The 22,306-nt window shown below is 43.0% G+C and overlaps 1 protein-coding gene across 8 annotated transcripts in view; it reads right to left on the bottom strand.

Moving 5' to 3' along the window:
- poc1b (POC1 centriolar protein B) overlaps positions 1-22,306 on the bottom strand; it is a 46,872-nt gene that overhangs the window by 3,940 nt on the left and 20,626 nt on the right. For 2 of the 8 annotated variants that reach the window (XM_055650619.1, XM_055650621.1), the window contains 2 exons: positions 20,388-20,474; positions 6,427-6,636 (listed from right to left, as the gene is read on the bottom strand). In XM_055650619.1, the coding sequence (XP_055506594.1) occupies positions 6,427-6,636; positions 20,388-20,474 (297 nt within the window). Of the gene's footprint in view, positions 1-6,426; positions 6,637-7,919; positions 8,085-17,247; positions 17,347-20,387; positions 20,475-22,306 lie in introns of those variants that run through there. The other 6 variants (XM_055650620.1, XM_055650622.1, XM_055650623.1 and 3 more) reach the window with 6 other exon arrangements.

The following is a 22,306-nucleotide window of genomic DNA, read 5'->3' as shown; positions in this document are numbered from 1 at the left end:
GACATTGGTGAGACCAAACTTGGTGTGGTGTGCACAATTCTGATCACCTAACTATAGGAATTATGTCATTAAGATGGAAAGGGCACAGCAATGATTTACCAGGGTGATCAGTTTTAGTTTAGTTTATAATCACTGAGGTACAGTGATAAGCTTTTTGTTGTGTGTTATCCAGTCAGCGGAAAGACTATGATTACAATTGAGCGGCCCACAGTGTACAGATACAGGATAAAGGGAATAACGTATTGTGTAAGATAAAGTCCAGTAAAGTCCAACTAAAGATACTCTGAGCATCTCTGATGAGGTAGATGGTAGCTCAAGACTGCTCTCTAATTGTTGATAGGATGGTTAAGTTGCCTGATGACAGCCGGGAAGAAACTGTCCCTGAATCTGGATTATCAGGACTCGAGGGCTTGAGTTATAAGGTGTGGCTGGATAGGTTGGGATTTTCTCCTGGGGTATAGGAGGCCGAAGGGTGACCTTACAGTGGTATGCACAATCATGAAAGGTATAGATAAGGTGAACGGTCACAATCTTTTCCCCAGGTTAGAAGAGTCCAAAACTAGAGAGCGTAGGTTTAAGGTTAGAGAGGAAGACGGAGGGACAATTACTTCACACAGATGGCAGTGCATATATGAAACAAGCGGCCAGAGAAAGCTGAAGAGGCTTTCAATGGCGATGTTTAAATAACGCTCAAATGGGAACAGAGAGAGGACAGGTTTAAAAGGATATGGGTCAAATGCAAGTAGATGGGACCAGGTCAGTTATAAAGCATGGTTGGTATGGACGAGTTGGGCCAGAGGACTTCTTTCCACAGTGTATTAATCTAGTTTCCCAGTTAGCTGCTACAGTTACACTGACCACCAGAATTTTTGATAAGTTCCTCTGAAATACATTTAAGGAACAATAAGCAGAGCATTGGCAGAACTATATCAGGAAGGAACTGCAGACAGAGGTTTATACCAAAGAAAGACACAAAGAGCTGTAGTAACTCAGCGGGTCAGGCAGCATCCATGGAGAAAAGGAATAGGTGATGTTTTGGGTCGGAACACTTCTTCAGACTGGAGGTGAGGAGGAGGGTGTGGTGGAGAAACTGGAGGCAAGAAAAGGCCAAAACAACACAGGGCTAGCAACAGATGACCTCAGCTAACGACAGGGGCTACTAGTTCCACTGATCGCATCCTAGTACCCCATGTACACCTTCCCACCTTCCCCCTCCCCACCACAATGGGCCATTGTGGACTCCACCCTTCCTGAGGTCCGGTCATGTTTTATTCTGGTCTTTTCGCATCTCTAGTCCCCCACCCTCCCCCCCCCACACTGGACTGTCTTGCAGTCTGAAGAAGGGTTCCGACCTGAAATGTCACCTATTCCTTTTCTACAGCGATGCTGCCTGACCCACTGAGTTACTCCAGCACTTTGTGTCTATCTAATGATCCTTATGCTTTACTAATCACATTTTGGTAGGAGGAAAAAAATCAATCTAACTTGTGCAAAGGTACAACAGAAGCAGGAAACCACACACTGGAATTTTCACGATGATATTTTCTGATGTGTACAAGATTAGAATGTGGTCAGTTTTACTCATTGCGAATCCTGAGGGAATGCCCAAGAAGTTTAGAGATAGAGAGGAGAATATTTTCCTTTTCCTTCTGCAATTTTGATTGAAACTTTGACCCAATGCCAATTTTCCACTGATCTTGAAACCAACTAGCAGGTTATCCAGATTTCCGTAGGTAGTTTGTAAAACACATCGGTAAGATCGCATGAAAACTTAATGGTAGGCCAAGCCATATTTGCCTACTTTGTTAAACTCCAATAATTTCAATAAAAGACACACTGTTGCAACACAATTTAATTAGCAATGCAATGCGCTAGACAACATTTTGGTTTACAGATCTGCAGCTAATCACTGAAGGAACAGCTTTGCCAATTATCAGGTTTTTAGATGCAATAAGAAACTCCCACAGGAAACTTCCTCACCAATTATCAACTCTTTAACCATGGGGAAAAAAAATCACCTACTTCATTCCCTAGCCAGCCTCTGTGAATATTTAAGAAGGAACTGCAGATGCTGGAAAATCGAAGGTAGACAAAAGTGCTGGAGAAACTCAGCTGGTGCGGCAGCATCTATGGAGCGAAGGAAATAGGCAACGTTTCGGGCCGAAACCCTTGGTTGCTGCTGGATTCATTCATCAATCCTCCTTTCTCTTTTGCAAAATTACAAACGAAAAAATCTGTTGCAAATACCTGCTGCTGCTGAAAATCCAAAAGAAAAACCATGAAGCTTTCAGCAGGACTCGCAGGTTTGTGTTCTGACCCAAACTTTCACCTGCCCATTCCTTCCACAGATGTTGCCTGACCCTCTGAGTTCCTCCAGCACTTTGAGTGTTGCTAAGCATTTCAGGATCTGCAGTTTTTTTGTTTTTGCGTAACAATCAAACTTTCTCAAGAGGTATTGGAGTGTGAAAACGTACACCTCCCGATTCAGGGACAGTATCTTCCCAGTTGTTATCAGGCAACTGAACCATCTAGCCATCGAGGGGGGATCTTATAGAAACATATAAAATTATAAAAGGACTGGACAAGCTAGATGTAGGAAACATTTTCCCAATGTTGGGCGAGTCCAGAACCAGGGGCCACAGTCTTAGAATAAAGGGGAAACCATTTAAGACTGAGGTGAGAAAAAACATTTTCACCCAGAGAGTTGTGAATTTGTGGAATTCCCTGCCACAGAGGGCAAGTCACTGGATGGATTAAAAAGAGAGAGTTAGATAGAGCTCTAGGGCCCAGTGGAATCAAGGGATATGGGGAGAAGGCAGGCCACGGGTTATTGATTGGGGATGATCAGCCATGATCACAATGAAGGGCCGATTGGCCTCCTCCTGCACCTATTTTCTATGTTTCTATTCTACCAACAACCAGAGAGCAGTCCTGAGCTGCTATCTACCTCATTATAGACATCTGGGCGATTTTTAATTGGACATTACTGGACTTGATCTTGCACTGAACATTATTCCCTTTCTCATGTTTCTGTACACTGTGGATGACTTGATTGTAATCATGTATAGTCTTTCTGCTGACTGGCTAGCACGAAACAAAAGCTTTTCACTGTACCTCAGTGTCTTAATAAACTCAACTAATTAATAATTGGATTTCTAAAACTAAACCTATTTTAGTCCCTTTATTGAAATGCATCTTCAGGGACCAGGGAGTTTAAATTCAAACCAGGTTAATCAAATGAAAGTTTATGCCGTTAAAAATACCGTTGGATTATAGAGACAAGAGACTCCAATAGTCCTTGCAGGTGAAATGGTATTTCATTTACAATTCTAGTCATTACTCACTATGTGGTGTCCTTTGCATTGGAGAACAGCACAGATGAGGTGACTGCTTTGTTCAGCAATCAGTCTGCACGAACAACCCCGAGCTTACAGCCACCTTTCCCTGATGAAAGTTCCATGGACATAAGAGGCTGAGGAGTTACCTTACAGAAGTATACATAACCATGAGTGGCAGTAGGGGCAGTAGAGAGTATATTGACTGGTTGCATCATGACTTAGTTTGGCAACTCGAATGCCCAGGAACGAAGAAGATTGCAAAAGGTGGTGAACACTGCCCAGTCCATCACGGATACTGACCTCCCCACCATTGAAAGGATCTCCAAGAGTCGTTGCCTCAAAAAGGCAGCCAGCATCTTCAGAGACCCACACCACTGGCCACACCACTCTGATTTCACTCCCACCATCAGGAAGCAGATATTGAAGCGTGAAAACTGCAATGTCCAAGTTCAGGAGCAGCTTCCTCCCTACAGCCATCAGACTATCAAACACCACAACTTCGAGGTGTTTACAGATTACTATGTTTACATATATGTTGTGCTGTTGCAAGTAAGAATGTCATTGTTCTGTTTTGTGGCATATGACAATAAACACTCTTGAAGTAGCAGTAATTACTAGCAGTCATTTATTTCTTAGGGTAGGGAAATCTAGAATTAGGTTTAAGGTGAGAGGGGAAAGATTAAAAAGAGGCTAATGAGGCAACCCTTTCACACAGAGGGTGGTGCGACATGGAACGAGCTGTCAAAGGAAGTGGTAAATGTGGATACAATTGCAACATTTAAAAGGCACTTGAATAAGAAGGATGTGTCGGGATCTGAGTTAGGTGCAGGCCGACTGGCCTTATTCTGTGCTGGATGAATCTATACAAACTACCTTGACAACTTGCGGATGAGCTGATATTATTTCTGTTCTCTCCAGCTTTCCTACTTCTACAGCGTGGAACACATTTGTTTTCTCACTTTTCCAGCTCTAATGAAGAGTCCTTAACTATGTTCCCCTCCCCACAGACATGGCTTGACCTGCTGATTGCTTCCAGTATTTTCATTTTTTGTGTCTCGTGCAGGCATGTGTTTTCCATTGTGTGTCCACTACATCCCTAGATAGAACGCTGCTTTTATACGCTGCTGGATGGACTTTTCCTACATTTACATACAGTGGGTGCAAAAGTTTTCATACCCCTTGAACTTTTCCACATTTTGTCACGTTACAACCACAAACGTAAATGTATTTTATTGGGATTTTATGTGATAGACCAACACAAAGTGTTGCATAATTGTGAAGTGGAAGGAAAATGATACATGGTTTTCAAATTTTTTTACAAATAAAAAACTGAAAAGTGTGGCGTGCAAAAGTATTTAAATAGGAATGGGGAGGGCTCCTATAGAATACACAGGATGAGGAGAGGGGTCAGGTAGAAGGAGGAATGGTAGGGATGTGGAAAAATAGAAGAGGGGATAGAGGGATTGGATGGAAGGGGAGGAGGGTGTGGAAGGGGTCAATTTAGCAAAGGGAATTTACATACTTATTTTATCAGAATGCATCACCGCATGGTTTGGGAACAGCTCCATCCAAGACCACAAAGAAATTGCAGAAAATTATGGACATAGCACAGACCATCACGCAAACTAACCTCCCTTCCATTGATTCCACCTTCACCTGACACGGCCTCACCACTAGTATAATCAAAGACGAGTCTCTCACTCATCTCCCCTCTCCCATCAGGCAAGAGGTCCAAAAGTTTGAAAACGCACACCTCCAGATTTAGGGACTGTTTCTACCCAGCCATTATCGGACAACTGAACCGTCTTCTCACCGGCTAGAGTGGTCGTAACCTTCCATCTACCTCATTGGAGACCTTTGTACGATCGTTAATCGACTTTATCTTTGCAGTAAACCTTATATCCATCGTCCTGTATCTGTACACTATGGATGGCTTGATTGTAATCATGTATACTCTTTCTGCTGAATGGATAGCATACAACAAAAGCTTTTCCGTGTACCTCGGTACACATGACAATAATAAACTAAATTAAATTCATTCATTCACTCATTCGAAAAGGGAAACAATTTCTAGATTAAACAAAAGTTTAATCTAGCATGTCCCTTGCTGTCAAGAGTACTTGCACATATCCAATAAATCATAATTTCCAATTGGCAACAATTCAGGATGGTAGTCATGGTCATTTGCAACATAGGACTACAAAAATGTTCTGGATTGTTTTGTTTAGATCAGAGTTACATCATAGAGTATCTATACTGTATAGGCCCTCAGGGGAATATGGAAAGGTGACATCTCAGATCCACCTATCAATCTATTGAAGGGTCCCGATCCGAAACATCACCGATCCTTGTTCTCCTGAGATGCTGCCTGACCCTCTGCGCTACTCCTGCACTTTGTCTTCTTTCATCAATTCCATGTATCTCCTCACCAAAATCCCCACTACCGAATATCAAATCATCACTTCTATCCTCCACAAAAGAGCAGCTGGCAAGGGAAGATTTACGAGGATGTTGCTTAGACTCAAGGGCGTTATACAGGAGAGGTTGAGCAGGCTGGGATTCTATTCCTTGGAGTGCAGGAAGATGAGGGGTGATCTTATAAAGGTGTATAATATAATTGAAGGAATAGATAGGGTAAATGCACAAAGTAGGGAAATCAAGAACCAGAGGACACAGGTTTAAAGGTGAAGGGGGAGATTTAATGGTAACCCTGATGGGCAACTTTTTTTATTTCTCTTCTATTACTCCACATTCACAATGGGTGATATGGAACCATTTGCCGGAGGAGGTAGTTAAGGCTGGTACTATCACAACATTTACAAAATTTTTGAACAGGCACATGGATAGGATAGGTTTAGATGGATATGGGCTAAACGCAGGCAGGTGGGATTAGTGTAGATGGGGCAAGTTGGTTGGCGTGGGCAAGCTGGGCCGAAGTTTAGAAGGGCCTGTTTCCATGCTGCATGACCCTTTGATTTGATGTACTTGAACAATTAAGCATCAAAAGTTATCCACAAATACAACATGTAAATATTAGACATTTTCCAAACAGTCCGAAGTTGACCTTTTCAACAGTACATTGACTCACCTGGGTTAAAATGTCCAGCTGGTCTACAATGTGCCCCAATGTTCGGGTGAGTTCTGACGAGACACCCATGTTGTTCCCCTGAGAGTGGCTTGCGGGTTCACTGTTAGCAGGGCACATTCTATGCGAGCTAGCTGGAATCAAAGGAGGATCAATAGATCTGTGCACCTGGTCCGTTGAAAGAGAACCCCAGTTTGTTTCCACCGGTCTTGACTGCAATGAGTTGACAGGGGGGGAAAAGACAAGGAAAACATCATTCCTACACTGCAGTGCAATGTACGCCAAAGCATTTGTCTTCTTGTATGATGTCCACATTCAAACCACATCAAACAATTTTCGCAACTGAATGAAATGTGGCGAAGGAGGAAACTGAGCAACAAAGCTCACAGTATGCATAGAAAACTTTGTAGCTTTAGTTTAGTTTAGAGACACAGCGCGGAAACAGGTCCGCGCCGCCCAACGATCATCCCGTATACTAACACTATCCTACACAAACTAGGAGCAATTTACAATTTTTTCTCGAAGTGAATTAACCTACAAACCTGTATGTAATTGGAGTGTGGGAGGAAACCGGAGCATCTGTAGAAAACCCACGCTGGTGTAAATAGCAAAGGGCAGTAAAGTTAGCAAACCTCTTTGGCAGATTGAGTCCTTCCGTTTCATTCCATGAAAAGCTCCTGAAAAATTCTACTTACATTTGCAACACATCTGTATCTCATCCAGTGGATAGGTTTAAAAAGAGATCTGTTTATTGCATAAAAACTATCTGGTGTACAAGGTTTCTTTGTACTTATAGCAGGCAAGTTGCAAGAGCCAGTTTTAGGGATGAGACAATCTGGGGAAGGAATTACTGAGCCTCCGTTCATGATTTGCCTGATGTTATGTTTATCTATTTGAGTGTTTAATAATGTGACAAGAATAGAATTTATACCAGGCAGAAATAAATTTAATATCCCCAGCCAACAAAAAATGGACAGCACAGTGGGGCAGCGGTAGAGCTGCTACCTTACAGCGCCAGGTACCTGGGTTTGATTCTATCTACGGGTGCTGTCTGTACTGAGTTTGTACGTTCTCCCTGTGACCGTGTTGGTTTTCTCCGGTTGTTCCCGTCTCCTCCGACATTCCAAAAATGTGCAAGTTGTAGGTTAATTGGCTTCTATAAAATTGTAAATTGTCCCTAATGTGTGTAGGAATGTGTCACTGTGCGGGGATCACTAATCGGCGGGGACTCGGTGGGCCAAAGGGGCTGTTTCCATGCTATATCTCTAAACTAAATTAAATAAAACATGCAAACTCCACACAGACAGCACCTGAGGTCAGGGTCGAACCCAGGTGTCTGACACTGTGAGGCAACAGCTCGACTAGCTTTTTACTATATTTTTACTGTTGAGATACTGCACCGAAACAGTCCTTTCAGCGCACCGAGTTCATGCCGCCCTGTGATCGCCATGTACACAAGCACTATCCTACACACAAGAGACAATTTGCAATTTTACCTACAATCCTGCACGTCTTTGGAGTGTGGGAGGAAACCAGAGCACCCGGAGAAAACCCACGTGGTCACAGAGAGAACGTTCAAACTCTGTACAGACAGCACCCACAGTCAGAATTGAACCTGGGTCTCTGGCGCTGTAAGGCAGCAGCGCTGTGCCAGTGCCTTCCTGAAAAAAAAAATCAGCTCCATAAAATTCTATTTATATTTACAACACATTTGTATCTCATTCTATGACTAGGTTTAAAAAGAGATCGGTTTACTGCATAAAAACTATCTGGTGTACAAGGATTCTTTGTACTTATTGCAGGCAAGTTGTAAGAGCCCATTTTGGGGCAGCAACTGAACCACTGCATCGCCCATGCTGGCCTTTAGATCAAAATGCCCAGGAATACATACTGCAGAGAGAGCATACTGTATACAATTCACTCCAGGTTCAAAATTGGATTGATATTTCTGCTTATTTCAAATTCTTGTATCAGTGTCACATTACAATATGTGAATATCTCAGAGAAATGTCCTGGTAAAGGTGTTCATGAATAATTTGGAAGGTTATTAAAATCTCCTATGTACCAACTCTGTGGCAAATAAATTGGGGCGGCATGATGGCACAGCGTAGAGTTTCTGCCTTACAGCACCAGAGACCTGGGTTTGATCCCAACTATGTCTGTAAGGAGTTTGTATGTTCTCTCCGTGGGTTTTCTCCAGGATATCCGGTTTCCTCCCACACTACGTACACATACAGGTGTGTAGGCTGGTTAGCTCGGTAAAATTGTAAATTGTCCCTAGTGTGTGTAGGATAGTGTTAGTGTGTGAGGATCGCTGGTTGGCACGGACTCGGCGGGCCAAAGGGCCTGTTTCCACACAATATCTCTAAACTAAAAATAATGTGAAGGTATTCCTTTAATGCTAAGAAAGCTAAGGCACATAACTAAGCCAAACACAGTCATAGCTGGTAGACTTTGTGGGATTGCTTGCGAGTCAGAAAAGGAGAAAAACAAGACACAAAGCATGCTTGATGTATCAACACAGGAAGCTATTACCACAGTATTACCAGCCGGATGTCATGCAGGAAATTAAACTGGTAGCTTCTGTAAATATGATATCACGGTGATCTCTCAGTAATTGATTAATATTGTTTCCTGTCAGGCATAAAAGATGAATCTCACTGTGTGGTAGTGACACAGTAACTTGTGCTTCTGAAACAATAATTAAGCATCATCCACTGTACACAGTTCAGCAGCCAGGCAATAAACCAGGATAGCACAAAGGACATTTTATGCAGGAAAATGCTCTTGGCACATTAGACTTTGCAATTTTATTAGAATTCTCTTTCAGTTTTAATAGTGATGCTGATATTCCCAGTGATAGACACAAAGTGCTACAGTAACAGGTCAGGCAGCATCTCCGGAGAAAAAGGGTGACGTTTTGGGTCGGGACCTTTCTTCAGGTTGAAAGTGGGGAGTGTGGGGGGGGGAGAAGAGCTAGAGGTGAGAAAAGACCAGGACCAGATCAGGGCTAATCGCAAATGATCTCAGGTAGGGCGGTGCCTGGTAGGTCCATTGTTGGCTAGTGAAGGTGTGATCGCAGGAGAAACAATGTGGAGGACTGTGGAACTAGTAACACGACTAGGGTGGAGGAAGGGGACAAGGAGGGAGGGGAGAAGGGAGGGTAAGATGAAGTTACTTAAAATTAGAGAATTCATACTGCTGGGTTGTAAGCTACCCAAGTGAAATACTATTAAATAACATTGACTGATTTTTCACTCTTGCACTAACTCTGCAACCCAATAGCTCCATCTACACTTCACGCTGCCTCGGAAAGGCCATCAGCAGAATCATGGACAAGTCGCACCATGGCCACTCTCTCTTCTCCCCTCTTGCATCAGGCAAAATGTATAGAATTGTGAAAACATACACCTCCAGATTCACAGACAATTTCTTCCTCAGGCAACTAAACGATCCTACCAACAACTAGAGAACAACCCTGAACAGATTGTAATCATGTATTACCTTTCCACTGACTGGCTAGCATGCAACAAAAGCTTTTCACGTGACAATTAACTAAACTCAAACCCTGATATCTCAAAAAAATCTTTATTATGAGCCCCCAGTTTTCCGTGGTAGTGAATTCCAAAAATCTACTACCTCTGAGTGGTTAAAAACGTCATACTTTGTGGCACAGTGGCAGAGTTGCTGCCTTACAGTGCCAGCAACCTGGGTTCAATCCTGACTACGGGAGCTGTACAGAATTTGTACGTTCTCCCTATGAAAGCGTGGGCTTTCTCTGGCTGCTCCGGTTTCCTCCCACACTCTAGACATAGAGGTTTGTCGGTTAATTGGCTTTGATAAAATTGTAAATTGTCCCTGGTGTGAGGGATAGTGTTAGTGTATTGGTGATGCTAGTCGGCATCGACTCTGTGGGCCAAAGGGCCTGTTTCCATGCAGTATCTCCAGTAAAGTTTAACGTGCCAAGCTCTACAGAGTTGGGAGATGGGTTTCAGCCGGATAGCCCTTTTTCAGCTCACATGGCCTGAATAATCTCCTTCTAGATCTTAAATTTCTCTGATTCTACACATATAAATAGAAATGGTGAGGATTAAGAGCCAGGAAAAACCATCACCTGTCAAAAGAAATCTCAATGTTCAATAAATTATCCTGTTAAGAAGCAGCGGAAATGATTGTTCTTGTCTAAAATATGTTCCCACAGTAACAACAAAACAGTGGCCTTTCTCTCGTTAAGCTCACTTGTTGCAAATGAATTAAATATTCATTAAATGCACAGAATTGTGCTGACCCTTTAACAAAAAATAGGTTGATGAATGAATAAGTTATTTTACAATTAGTGCAAAAAGTTTTGCTTTAGATTTATACTTTAGAAGAACCATGGGAAGAAATCACTGCCCAAGAAAGCAGATATTGTTGCAGTTTTTTTTAGTCTTTGAACTGAAAGAACAACCAACCCAAAGTTATATCACTCTAAAGTGTCAAGATTAAGACACTACTTTCAGTGAAAGATGAAAGACGTCAAAGGTGAGAATCACCCCAGTTGGAAACACTCGAGCAGAAACTGACACTAAAAATAACGGCACAGGAAGGATGCATGTTCAAAAATTGCAGAAATTCTTATCAAGCCAAAAGTAGACAGAAATAGTAAGGGGCAGTATACTTCATGAGTGAAACATTTGAGAAATGCATGGAAATATTGCAACAGCTCTTGAAAAAGTCAGTATGGCATTTTTCTATAATTACCTGCATACCGAATACATTTCCCTCCTTCAAACTAATGATTTAAAATTTACTTTTTAATAATCTTTTTCCCAATGGCTCGAGACAGTAAACCTTCTTATATTCCTACTCTGATAAAATTAAAACTTTCACTTGATTCGACTTCACCTGTGTGTCATTAAATATAATTAAAATCAAGAAGGTAGGCTTGAGTTTTAATATTCTGCGTAGTTATATGAAAGGTTTCTAAAAGGCAGATTAAAAACTACCTTTTGTAATAGCTGACATCTCTTTCAAAATGCAAGTCCGTATGCATATAATTTAATCATTCAATGATTTAGAGTGTAAACCTGCTAATTAATCCTTGGTATGTAACACAGCAGTACCATCCCACCAAAATAACATACTTTAATTCATTATTCAGAGGGTATTTTTTTTTAACCACTACTTTTAACATTTAAGAAACACTTGGACAGGTACATGGATAGGACAGGTTGAGAGGGATATGGAGCAAACGTGGGCAGGTGAGTCCCGTGTAGATGGGGCATGTTGGTCGGCCTGGGTAAATTGGGCTGAAGGGCCTGTTTCCCTGCTGTACGACTCTGGGACTCTACTGAGGGTCCAAATAAACATCCAAAAAGCAGTGGTAGCTTTGTGAATCTAATAACACACACACAAAAAAGCCACTCAATGATGTGCTGAACAACTGTTAGGTGTTAACTTTAGTAGCTTCTGAAAAACTCTTAAAAACCAGTTGTCATGGAAATGGTATTTAAGATTAGTAAATCATCTTTTATGTCATCAGGAAGCTCATTATAGGCTAAGCAGACCAAGTGACAAAAACACACTGCTGTCAGCACCATATAGATACCATTTCCTGTGTGGAAAGTCTGCAGCCGCATACCTTGGGGTACATTTCTCCCGAAAGGAAGTCACTTTTAAAACAGGAAGAGAGGAAGGAACAGTTGCCGCAGACTGTGTAGCTGAGGACTTATTGCGCATTCTTCGAATGCCTCACATCAGCTATGGGGAGAAGTGACACTGACTGGGTATCTCGAGGTCGAATAAGTTGCTATTATAGATTCTAATGAAGGCTATTTGTGATTACTCAGATCCGAGGTCAGGGGTAGCTGGTACCTAAAGGAAATGAAGGAGCAGAAATACATTTCAGCAACTTGATCTGCGCTTGGATTTCCACACAGCAAGAGAAATCTGTGCAATAACTGCAGGCATCAGAATTAAATGTTTCCCCTCCCCCACTGAAATGAGTGCGCAAGAAACCTGCAAATAATGGTACTCTTGAAACAAATGTTACATCTGCATTAACAGAAAAAAATGGAGAACTTAAAGTTAAGGTTTCAGGTCACACGAGAAGGAAATTACAAAAGAACGATATTTTCAAAAAAACGAGGAAAAGCTGACACATACAAACTGAGTGTCTTGCAAAGTAGTGATGCTGAATTTAACATCAAAGTATGAAGTGCAGACCACTTGAAGAATGCTGTATATTTAAATGGAAATATCAGAAATTCATTTTGACATTTTTCCATAAAAAATCCCTTCTGCTTATCAGTACACCTGAGGTATATACAGTAAACCCTCGCTATAACCGTGCATAGATTAGCTTAGCTTATGGTAGACACAAAATGCTGGATTATCAGTGGGTCAGGCAGCATCTCTCGAGAGAAGGAATGGGCGACGTTTCGGGTCGAGACTCTTCATCAATTTAGTTTAGCTTATCATCATGTGTATCGAGGTACAGTAAAAAACTTTTCTTGCGTGCTAACCAGTCAATGAAAAGACTATACATGATTACAAACGAGCTATAATAAAGGGAAGGTACACAAAAAAGCTGGGGAAACTCAGCGGGTGCAGCAGCATCTATGGAGCGAAGGAAATAGGCAACGCTTCGGGCCGAAACCCTTCTTCAGACTATAATAAAGGGAATATAGTTTAGTTTAAGATAAAGTCCAGCAAAGATTGTCTGTGAGTCTCCAATGAGAGATAGTTCAGGATCACTGTCTAGTTGTCTAGGATAGCTCAGTTGCCTGATAACAGCTGGGAAGAAACTGGAGGTGGGCATATTCATACTTCTGTACCTCTTGAATGTTGGGAGAGAGAAGAGGGAAGAGGGTGAGACTCTCCTTGGTTATGCTGATGGCCTTGCCAATGCAGCGTGAAGTACAGATGAAGTCAATGGAAGGGAGGTTGGTTTGTAGGATCGTCTGGGCTGCGTCCACAATTCTCAGTGACCATGTAGGGACTGGTGTCCATTATTGGCGATTGTTCACTATAATCGAGTATGGGGCTAAATATTAATTAGTTTAACCGACGGCTGGGTGGGAAGAAGAGTGGCATGGAGGGGGTTAAATCAATGGGAATTCATAGGCTGGGGAGCCATAGAGCTCCCGTCCACACACGCGGCGCATTAGCGACATGCTCAGCACTCATGCCCCCTTCATGCTGCTCGCTCTTTCCGCACCACAATCAGAAGCTTGCCATGTGGCGGCAGCTCATTGGGTAACCTGGCGGAAGTAGAGGTCGGAGCAACAAAAGCCCCGGGACCTCGCTTTGAAGCAGCCGCTGCAGACCCTGCCCAATGCAATGGTCTTCACGAGCGTTTTACTGCTCGCTCTCTTCCCGCCGTATTTCCACTGTCCATACTGTGCTGACCTCCAATCACCACCACAAAAGGACGCCTTGGTCCGCTATAACCTAAATCTATATTACTAAAAGTCAGATCTTGACCACTTCCAGTTGTTCTGTATATTGATTTTAGAAAAAATGCTGCCACTTACGGCTGTGAGTTTTGGCCATCTTACTCAGAGTCCCCCTCTACTGCACAGGACAAGAGGATTATTCCCATCGATTAAAAATAAGAGTTATTAGTGTTTAAAGAATGTTGAAACTCTCTCTCCTGTCAATCACGCCATGATGGCCACGCCCCTTCTGGTGGGAGGGACTAAAAAACCCAGAAGCACACTTGCCGTGAGTGAGTGAGCTGCCAGCAAAACAGGCTTGAGTGACTGAGCTGCCAACCCAAGAATCCATTTGGCCCACAATGTCCATATTAGCCCTCTGGAAACAGCTCCTTCAGCCCACAACTATTTTTGAACCTCGGCAAACCTTACAAGGAGGCAACAATTTGGGTAAAAAGGCATGACTTCAGATTTTGGGAATCAGTTTTAGCAAGCAGCTACCCCACAGGTGGAGTTTCACTATGAAGCTCCCTTTAATTTACTTCAATAATAAACTGTAAACAACACTGACAAAGCACCCCAGGTTGCTTCATTTAATACAACAAACATCCATGTGGTATATTTCCAAAAGGTCACCAGTCTTCCCCCCATTGGTCTTGTGGATTCTCATGTGAACAGATTTTTACTGGGACTCAAGGGAAATCTTTATTCGAGACCCTTCCTCAGACATCCTGAAACGTCACCTCCAAGTTCTCCAGAGATACAGCCTGACCTGCTGAGTTACACCAGCACTTTGCGTCTTTAGACTTTACTTTAGATATACAGCTTGGAAACAGGCCCTTCGGCCCACTGGGTCCGTGCAATCAGCAATCACCCTGTACACTAACACTATCCTACACACTTGTGACAATTTACAAATTTTTACCGAAACCAGTTAACCTAGAAACCTGTATGTCTTTGGGGTGTGGGAGGAATCTGGAGTACCCAGAGAAAACCTACACTTGTACACAGGGAGAATGTACAAACTCTGTACAAAGAGCACCAGCATCGAATCTGAGTATTTCTTTAATATAAACCAGCATCTGCAGTTCCTTGTTATTGCTAATTTTTAATTTTATCAGTTTGGAGTTAAACTTAAATTTCCAATAGTAAAAATAATTTTAGAATTATTTTTAGAGTTCAGAAATACATTTAATTTTGGACAAACGACCAAATATGATGGATTGGGTATCTGCAGGAAGATATGCCATCAACTATAAACTGTGGTGCAATGCAGAGTGAAAGAACTGTAAATATTGTAGGCTCAATAAGTATTTGCATTACATTAAAAGCATTTTCCTTTAACTTGATTTGTTTCTTTAACTACACATGGTCAGGGTGGTTGCAGTGAATGTTGGATAGGGCTAACAATAAATAGTTAGCACTTTTGGATATCGTATCCCTTAATTGTTTGTTGTTAAACATTACCTTGTTCAATGGTAAAATGTTGTTAATAGGTTTGCACAATATTGAGCAGGAAGTTACAAGTTACAGTCCCTGTTCTGTAAATTTAATGAAACTGCAAATAAGCTTACTGCTCTGTTATATGGATATTTAACCAGCTGCCCGAGATTAAGATATTATCTGAACTTTATAAAATTAAGCCAAGCAAGAAGCAATGAAAACATCAAAGCATAAAGTTACAGACATTTGCTAAAAGGAAAATTCTAACCAGTGAATGGTTGAGTCTGTAATCTAATGGCACCATCTAAAGGACGAGGGCAAAATTACAAAATAGGCTTGGACAAATTAGTTTGATTAGGAGCAGACAAAATGTGTAGGAAGGAACTGCAGATGCTGGTTTATACCGAAGATAGACACACAAAGTGCTGGAGTAACAGGGGGTCAGGCAGCAACTCTGAAGAAAGCAGATGGGTGAAGTTGAAGAAGGGTTCCCATCCGAAGCGTCACCCATCCTTTTTCTCCAGGAATGCTGCCTGATCCTCTGAGTTACTCCAACACTTTGAATCTATCTTGAGTTTGCTCGGTCCCCCCTCAGAGAAAGCAGTTAGGCTGCAATTTCAGTACTCCACTTAAGATAAATGTATTTTGTATCTTGTAAGATTGATCAATTAAATCCAGAAGCATATCATATGTTAAAAAAAATTGATGATTATCATATTATATAATATATAAAACTCTCTTCGATTGTTTGTTTGTTTGTTCGGTTGTCAGCCACATCTCCCCCAAAACCCAACGCGGTAACGGAGACATTTTTACATATTCCGGTAGAGATTTCCCTCGTGAATTAAAAAATCTCCTCATCTGAAAATGTGGTTAATTATTTCCCGAGTTTTTAATTCAATTCAATTCAATTCAACTTTAATGTCAGCGCACGAATACAAGTATCAGTACAACGAAATGCAGTTTTGCGTCAGTCCATAGTAGTTGTACATAAAGAGAAAAAACAAGAAAAAAATAGAAAGAGAGAAGATACAGAATAATCAGGAAATACAGAATGATTAAACAAAGGGGGACGGAGGGACCAGAGAAATCTATCGTCGGGACTGCGAGTTCAGCAGTGTGATTGTGTTGTTATAGAAGCTTTTCCTCATCCTGCTGGTACGTGACCTGAGGCTCCTGTACCGCCTCCCTGATGGGAGGAGGGCAAACAGTCCATGGTTGGGGTGTGAGGGGTCTTTGATGATCTTCCCAGCCCGTCTCAGACACCGTTTTCGGTGGAGGGCATCCATGGCAGGGAGCGGGGCACCGATGATGTGCTGCGCGGTTTTCACCACCCGTTGTAGTGCCTTCCTGTCCGCAGCAGTGCAGCTGCTGTACCATACCGTGAAGCAGGTGGTCAGGATACTCTCTATGGTACAGCGGTAAAAGTTGGTCAGGATCTGGGGGGACAGGTGGGCTTTCTTGAGCCTCCTAAGGAAGTAAAGGCGCTGCTGTGCCTTTTTGATCAGCTTGGAGGTGTTGAGGGACCAGGACAAGTCCTCCGAGATATGCACTCCGAGGAATTTATAGCTGGAGACGCGCTCCACCTCAGTCCCGTTGATATTAGTTGATAACTAAAATTGTTTTAAAATATAACTGTTGCATGACGTCACAATGCCTTTGATCCTCGCGACCAGCTGCGCAGTCTTTTCAATGGGCAGCCAGTTACGTAGATTGAAGCCCATGAACACGTAATCAAGTCGTCCAGCACACTCCGCTGGGCTTCTTGAAGTTCAACAACATGACGGAGGCGGTCGTTATTGCTGAAAGAACGAGCAAGTTCTGCAGGTCCTGAGGTTTCCTGAGGTCACGGGAGGTCACTGGCTTGCTTTTGAATACTCTCCATCTCCCCCGTCCAATCGTCTGTTACGCTGGTGAGTGCACTGCTGGCCCACCGCTGTTTTTCACAGTCCTCAGAACGCTGTGGGCCTCGCTCTGGTCAACGACGCCCGCAGCCTACCTCGGGCCAGATTCCTGATGGGGAGGCTTGTGCTCTACGACTTCGGTAGCTGCTGCCTCTACCCTCTACCCCTCCCAGAGGCAGAGAAAGAGAGAGGGGCGTTCACATCCCGCTCCACCAACAGCCCTCACCACCCGAGGGCTGAGTTACTTCCGCCCCCCAACCCCCCCCCCCATAGGCTATAACTCGCAATCTGACGGCCAACCCGAGAGATGCCGACCAGCACCCGAGTGCAGCCGCACCCCCCCCCCCCCCCATAACTTCCTCCCCCTCCCACTTAACTGTCCCTCCCTACCTGCATAACTCACTATCCGACGGCCAACCTGAGAGATGCTGAGACATCCGAGTGCGGCCACAGCCCAGCTGCCCCCCCCCCCCCCATAACTGCCCACCCCGCATAACTTCCTCCCCCCCCTCTTCTCTCTTCCCTCTCCCTCTCACCACCTCCTCTCTCTCTCCCCCTCTCTCTCTCCCCTCCCCCCCTCACCCCCTCCACCCCCCCCTCTCTCCCACCTCCCTTCTCACCTACTCCAAAACCCCTCACTCTTCCCTCCCCTCCCCCTCCCCCCTCTCTACTGCACTCCTATCTACCCCCTCCTCTCTCTCTCCCCTTTCCCTTTCCCCCCTCTCTCTACCTCCCCCCTCTCCCCCCCTCTGCCCCCCCCCCCCTGCACTCCTCCCCCCCCTACACCCCCTCTCTTCCACCCCCCTCTCCCCTCCTCCAACACCCCCCTCCATTCCACCCCCTCCCCTCTCTCCCTCGCTGCGCAACTGTAAAATCACACAGCTGGTAGATGTTCCATGTAAAATGTATTAATTAAAAAAATGAGATGCAAGGAACTGGAGATGCTGCAATCTTGAGCAAAACACAGTTAAAACTCAGCGGAGAAGGCAGCATCTGTGAAGGGAATGGGTAAGTGACATTGTGGGATGGGAGCCTTCTTCAGACTAATGAAATATCACCTATCCATTCCAACAGCAGGTGCCATCTGATCTGCTGAGTTCCTCCAGCACTTTGTGTTTTGCTGAAAATAATTAATTGGTTAGAGGATGTATTTGTGCCTTCAAATGCAAAGGTTTGAAAGAATGCTGAATTGTACCAAAGTATAGTATTACCCTGCCAAAAATACAACCTATAACAAAATCTTCATCTGCCATAGTCAGAGTTGTACTGCTCAGAAATGGCCCTGCAGCCCACAATATCACATCTCAATTGCCTGCATTAGAACCATATTCTTCTTTGCTTGCTTATCTAAATGCCTGTCTAAATGTCCTTATACATATTAATCACACTTGATACCTCATCTCCTCTGGTGGTGAGTATGATATCAACTTAGTGCCTAGCATTTACTTTATACATTCTACCCCGTGGATAGGTGACATCGCAGAACCTAAAGTTCACTAGAAATGCTGCCTGACCTGCTGAGTTACTCCAGCACTTTAATTTCTTCTTGTGATATCTTTCCTTGTGTCTAGTTTATGCCTGCCTCAACTACTGCACTACCAGACTGCAGTCCATAACAACTTACTTCAGGCAGGGATATCCATCTGCCTTTCTGCCATGTGCATTGGTATAGATGTTTTATAAAACATGGTTAATGTTTCTCAACATGGTCATTGATGGAAGCTTTACTATTGTTGATTTTGGAATGTTACAAATACTAGCAGTCATAATCTGCAGCGTTTTACAAGATGGCAAGCATATTTCAGTTAGATGAATGTATTGTAAAAATTCTAGTGCATATATTGGACGTTTCAGGTGACACATGCAATGATACAAGTGATCTTTTGATACTTGAGGCACTGTGTAAAATTTATGGATCTGATAATTTTTTTTTCCACTGAGATGACAGAAGTACTATTTTTATCCTAAATATTAGATTGGGAACATTTTCTTAAACCTTAATCTTTCCAGACAAAAATGTTTTTATTTTTTCAGAAATATTATCTCCAGGAACCCAATGACTGCCGGGACATTTAAATAGAAAATTACAACAACTACGAATAGTGAAGCCCAACTTATTGAACAGATGGGTTTTCCAGCTCTTTTTCGAGCCCTCATGTCACAGACCGACCCACAAAAAAACGTTATTTTAAGTAATGGAATTGGATACCATAGTGAATCAGAATCACAAGGATTCTATTGCTCTTGTCCCTCTTTTGCACGGTCTTTGTATAAGCTTGTCCTTAACATTGCCTTTGGAAGCTCAAAGCTGCTTTTAGTTTTCCAGCAGAGTCAAGGACATTTGTCGAGACAAAACTGTTAAATTAATGGAACTTTGTTGTACTGCCCAAAAGCTCAAATTTATTGACTGTGTCTCTGAAAACATATAGACCACCTTTGGACATAATCATCTGAGAAGGCTCAAATAACTTACAAATCAATAAAAATTAATTACGAGATGGAATATTTTACTAAAAATGTAAACCTATGCTTATGTAACAGAATGTGGACTCCCATTTAGTCAGTCATACAGCGTGAAAACAATCCCTTTGGCCCAACTTGCACATGCCGACCAACATGCCCCATCTACACTTGTCCTACCTGCTTGTGCTTGGCCCATAACCATCTAAGCCATCCTACCTCAACTAGCTCCTCTGGCAGCTCATTCCATACTTATCACCCTTTGTGTAAAAAAATTACTCCTCAGATTCCGATTGGATATTTCTCCCTTCACCTTAAACCTATGTCCTCTGGTTCTCGATTCCCCTTCTCTGGGCAAAAGACTCCGTGCATTTACCCAATCAATTTCTCTCATGATTTTGTACACCTCTACAAGATCACCCCTCATCTACAGCGCTCCAAGGAATAACGTTCTAGCCTGATCAGCCTCTCCCTGCAGCTCAGACCCTACAAGTTCTGACAATATCCTTGTAAATCTTCTCTGCACTCCAGCTTAATGATGTCCTTCTATAGCAAGGCGAGCCAAATGGGACTAGCTTGGCTATAAAAACCTAGTGTCTGAAAATAACTGACTGAAAACAATAAAAAGGAATATTTTACTCAAAATGTAAACCTATGTTTATGTAACAGTTGAATCTGGACTTCCATTTATCACCTCCCAAATACATTAAAAGGTTCACATGTGGAATCACATACTCACCTGGTGATTAGAGACAAAGCCTGCTCCAACGTCCATCACCAGAGGATTGGATGTCTGCATGTCAGCTACATCAGTCCTGGGATTGATCTGGCCAGTTGAATATGCCAAAATTGACAAAAACACTCCAGTTACAGAAGATTTGCCAGAATGTCACAAACAAACAAAACAAAGTTTGCAAGTATGGTTGCTTTTTAGAACATACAGTAAAACAACAGGCCCATGGGTACACAATGTCTATGGTGAATATAATGCAAGATAAACCGATCTGTACATGATCCCTATCGCTCCGCTCCCCACAGAAATCTTTACATAAACTCTACTACTAAGGTCTCTCGTAACGTTTATTAGCTATTTTAATTGTCTTATACATGTTACTGAGTAGGCTGGACTGTCTAAGAATGATAATTGAAAGTGTAGGTTCTTGACTGGTACTTGTTGTTACAATGGATGGCATCTATAGAGTCGTAGAGCACAGAAACAGGCCCTTCGGCCGAGTTTGCCCATGCTGAGCAAAATAACCAATCTATGCTAGTCCCACTTGGCAGTGTTTGGCCCATATTCCACCAAACCTTTTCTTTCAATGACCCTGTCTAAATTTCATTAATATACTATTTTCATCAGTATGTTATAGTATCTGCCTCAACTACCTCCTCTGGTAGCTCATTCCATATACCCACCACCCTATCCGTGAAAAGGACGCCCTCCTAATAAACATAGAAACATAGAAATTAGGTGCAGGAGTAGGCCATTCGGCCCTTCGAGCCTGCACCACCATTCAATATGATCATGGCTGATCATCCAACTCAGCATCCCGTACCTGCCTTCTCTCCATACCCTCTGATCCCCTTAGCCACAAGGGCCACATCTAACTCCCTCTTAAATATAGCCAATGAACTGGTCTCAACTACCCTCTGTGGCAGAGAGTTTCAGAGATTCACCACTCTCTGTGTGAAAAAAGTTTTTCTCATCTCGGTTTTAAAGGATTTCCCCCTTATCCTTAAGCTGTGACCCCTTGTCCTGGACTTCCCCAACATCGGGAACAATCTTCCTGCATCTAGCCTGCCCAACCCCCTCAAGAATTTTGTAAGTTTCTATAAGATCCCCTCTCAATCTCCTAAATTCTAGAGAGTATAAACCAAGTCTATCCAGTCTTTCTTCATAAGACAGTCCTGACATCCCAGGAATCAGTCTGGTGAACCTTCTCTGCACTCCCTCTATGGCAATAATGTCCTTCCTCAGATTTGGAGACCAAAACTGTATGCAATACTCCAGGTGTGGTCTCACCAAGACCCTATACAACTGCAGTAGAACCTCCCTGCTCTATACTCAAATCCTTTTGCTATGAAAGCTAACATACCATTCGCTTTCTTCACTGCCTGCTGCACCTGCATGCCCACTTTCAATGACTGGTGTACCATGACACCCAGGTCTCGCTGCATCTCCCCTTTTCCTAATCGGCCACCATTTAGATAATAGTCTGCTTTCCTGTTTTTGCCACCAAAATGGATAACCTCACATTTGTCCACATTATACTGCATCTGCCAAACATTTGCCCACTCACCCAGCCTATCCAAGTCACCTTGCAGTCTCCTAGCATCCTCCTCACAGCTAACACTGCCCCCCAACTTAGTGTCATCCGCAAACTTGGAGATATTGCCTTCAATTCCCTCATCCAGATCATTAATATATATTGTAAATAGCCGGGGTCCCAGCACTGAGCCTTGCGGTACCCCACTAGTCACTGCCCGCCATTGTGAAAAGGACCCGTTTACACCTACTCTTTGCTTCCTGTTTGCCAGCCAGTTCTCTATCCACATCAATACTGAACCCCAATGCCGTGTGCTTTAAGTTTGTATACTAATCTCTTATGTGGGACCTTGTCGAAAGCCTTCTGGAAGTCCAGATACACCACATCCACT

The sequence above is a fragment of the Leucoraja erinacea genome, chromosome 19, assembly GCF_028641065.1.
Source record: "Leucoraja erinacea ecotype New England chromosome 19, Leri_hhj_1, whole genome shotgun sequence".
NCBI classification, from domain to species: Eukaryota; Metazoa; Chordata; class Chondrichthyes; order Rajiformes; family Rajidae; genus Leucoraja; species Leucoraja erinaceus.
Note: the sequence above shows the minus strand (reverse complement) of the source record. Positions and strands in the feature narration are given on the sequence as shown.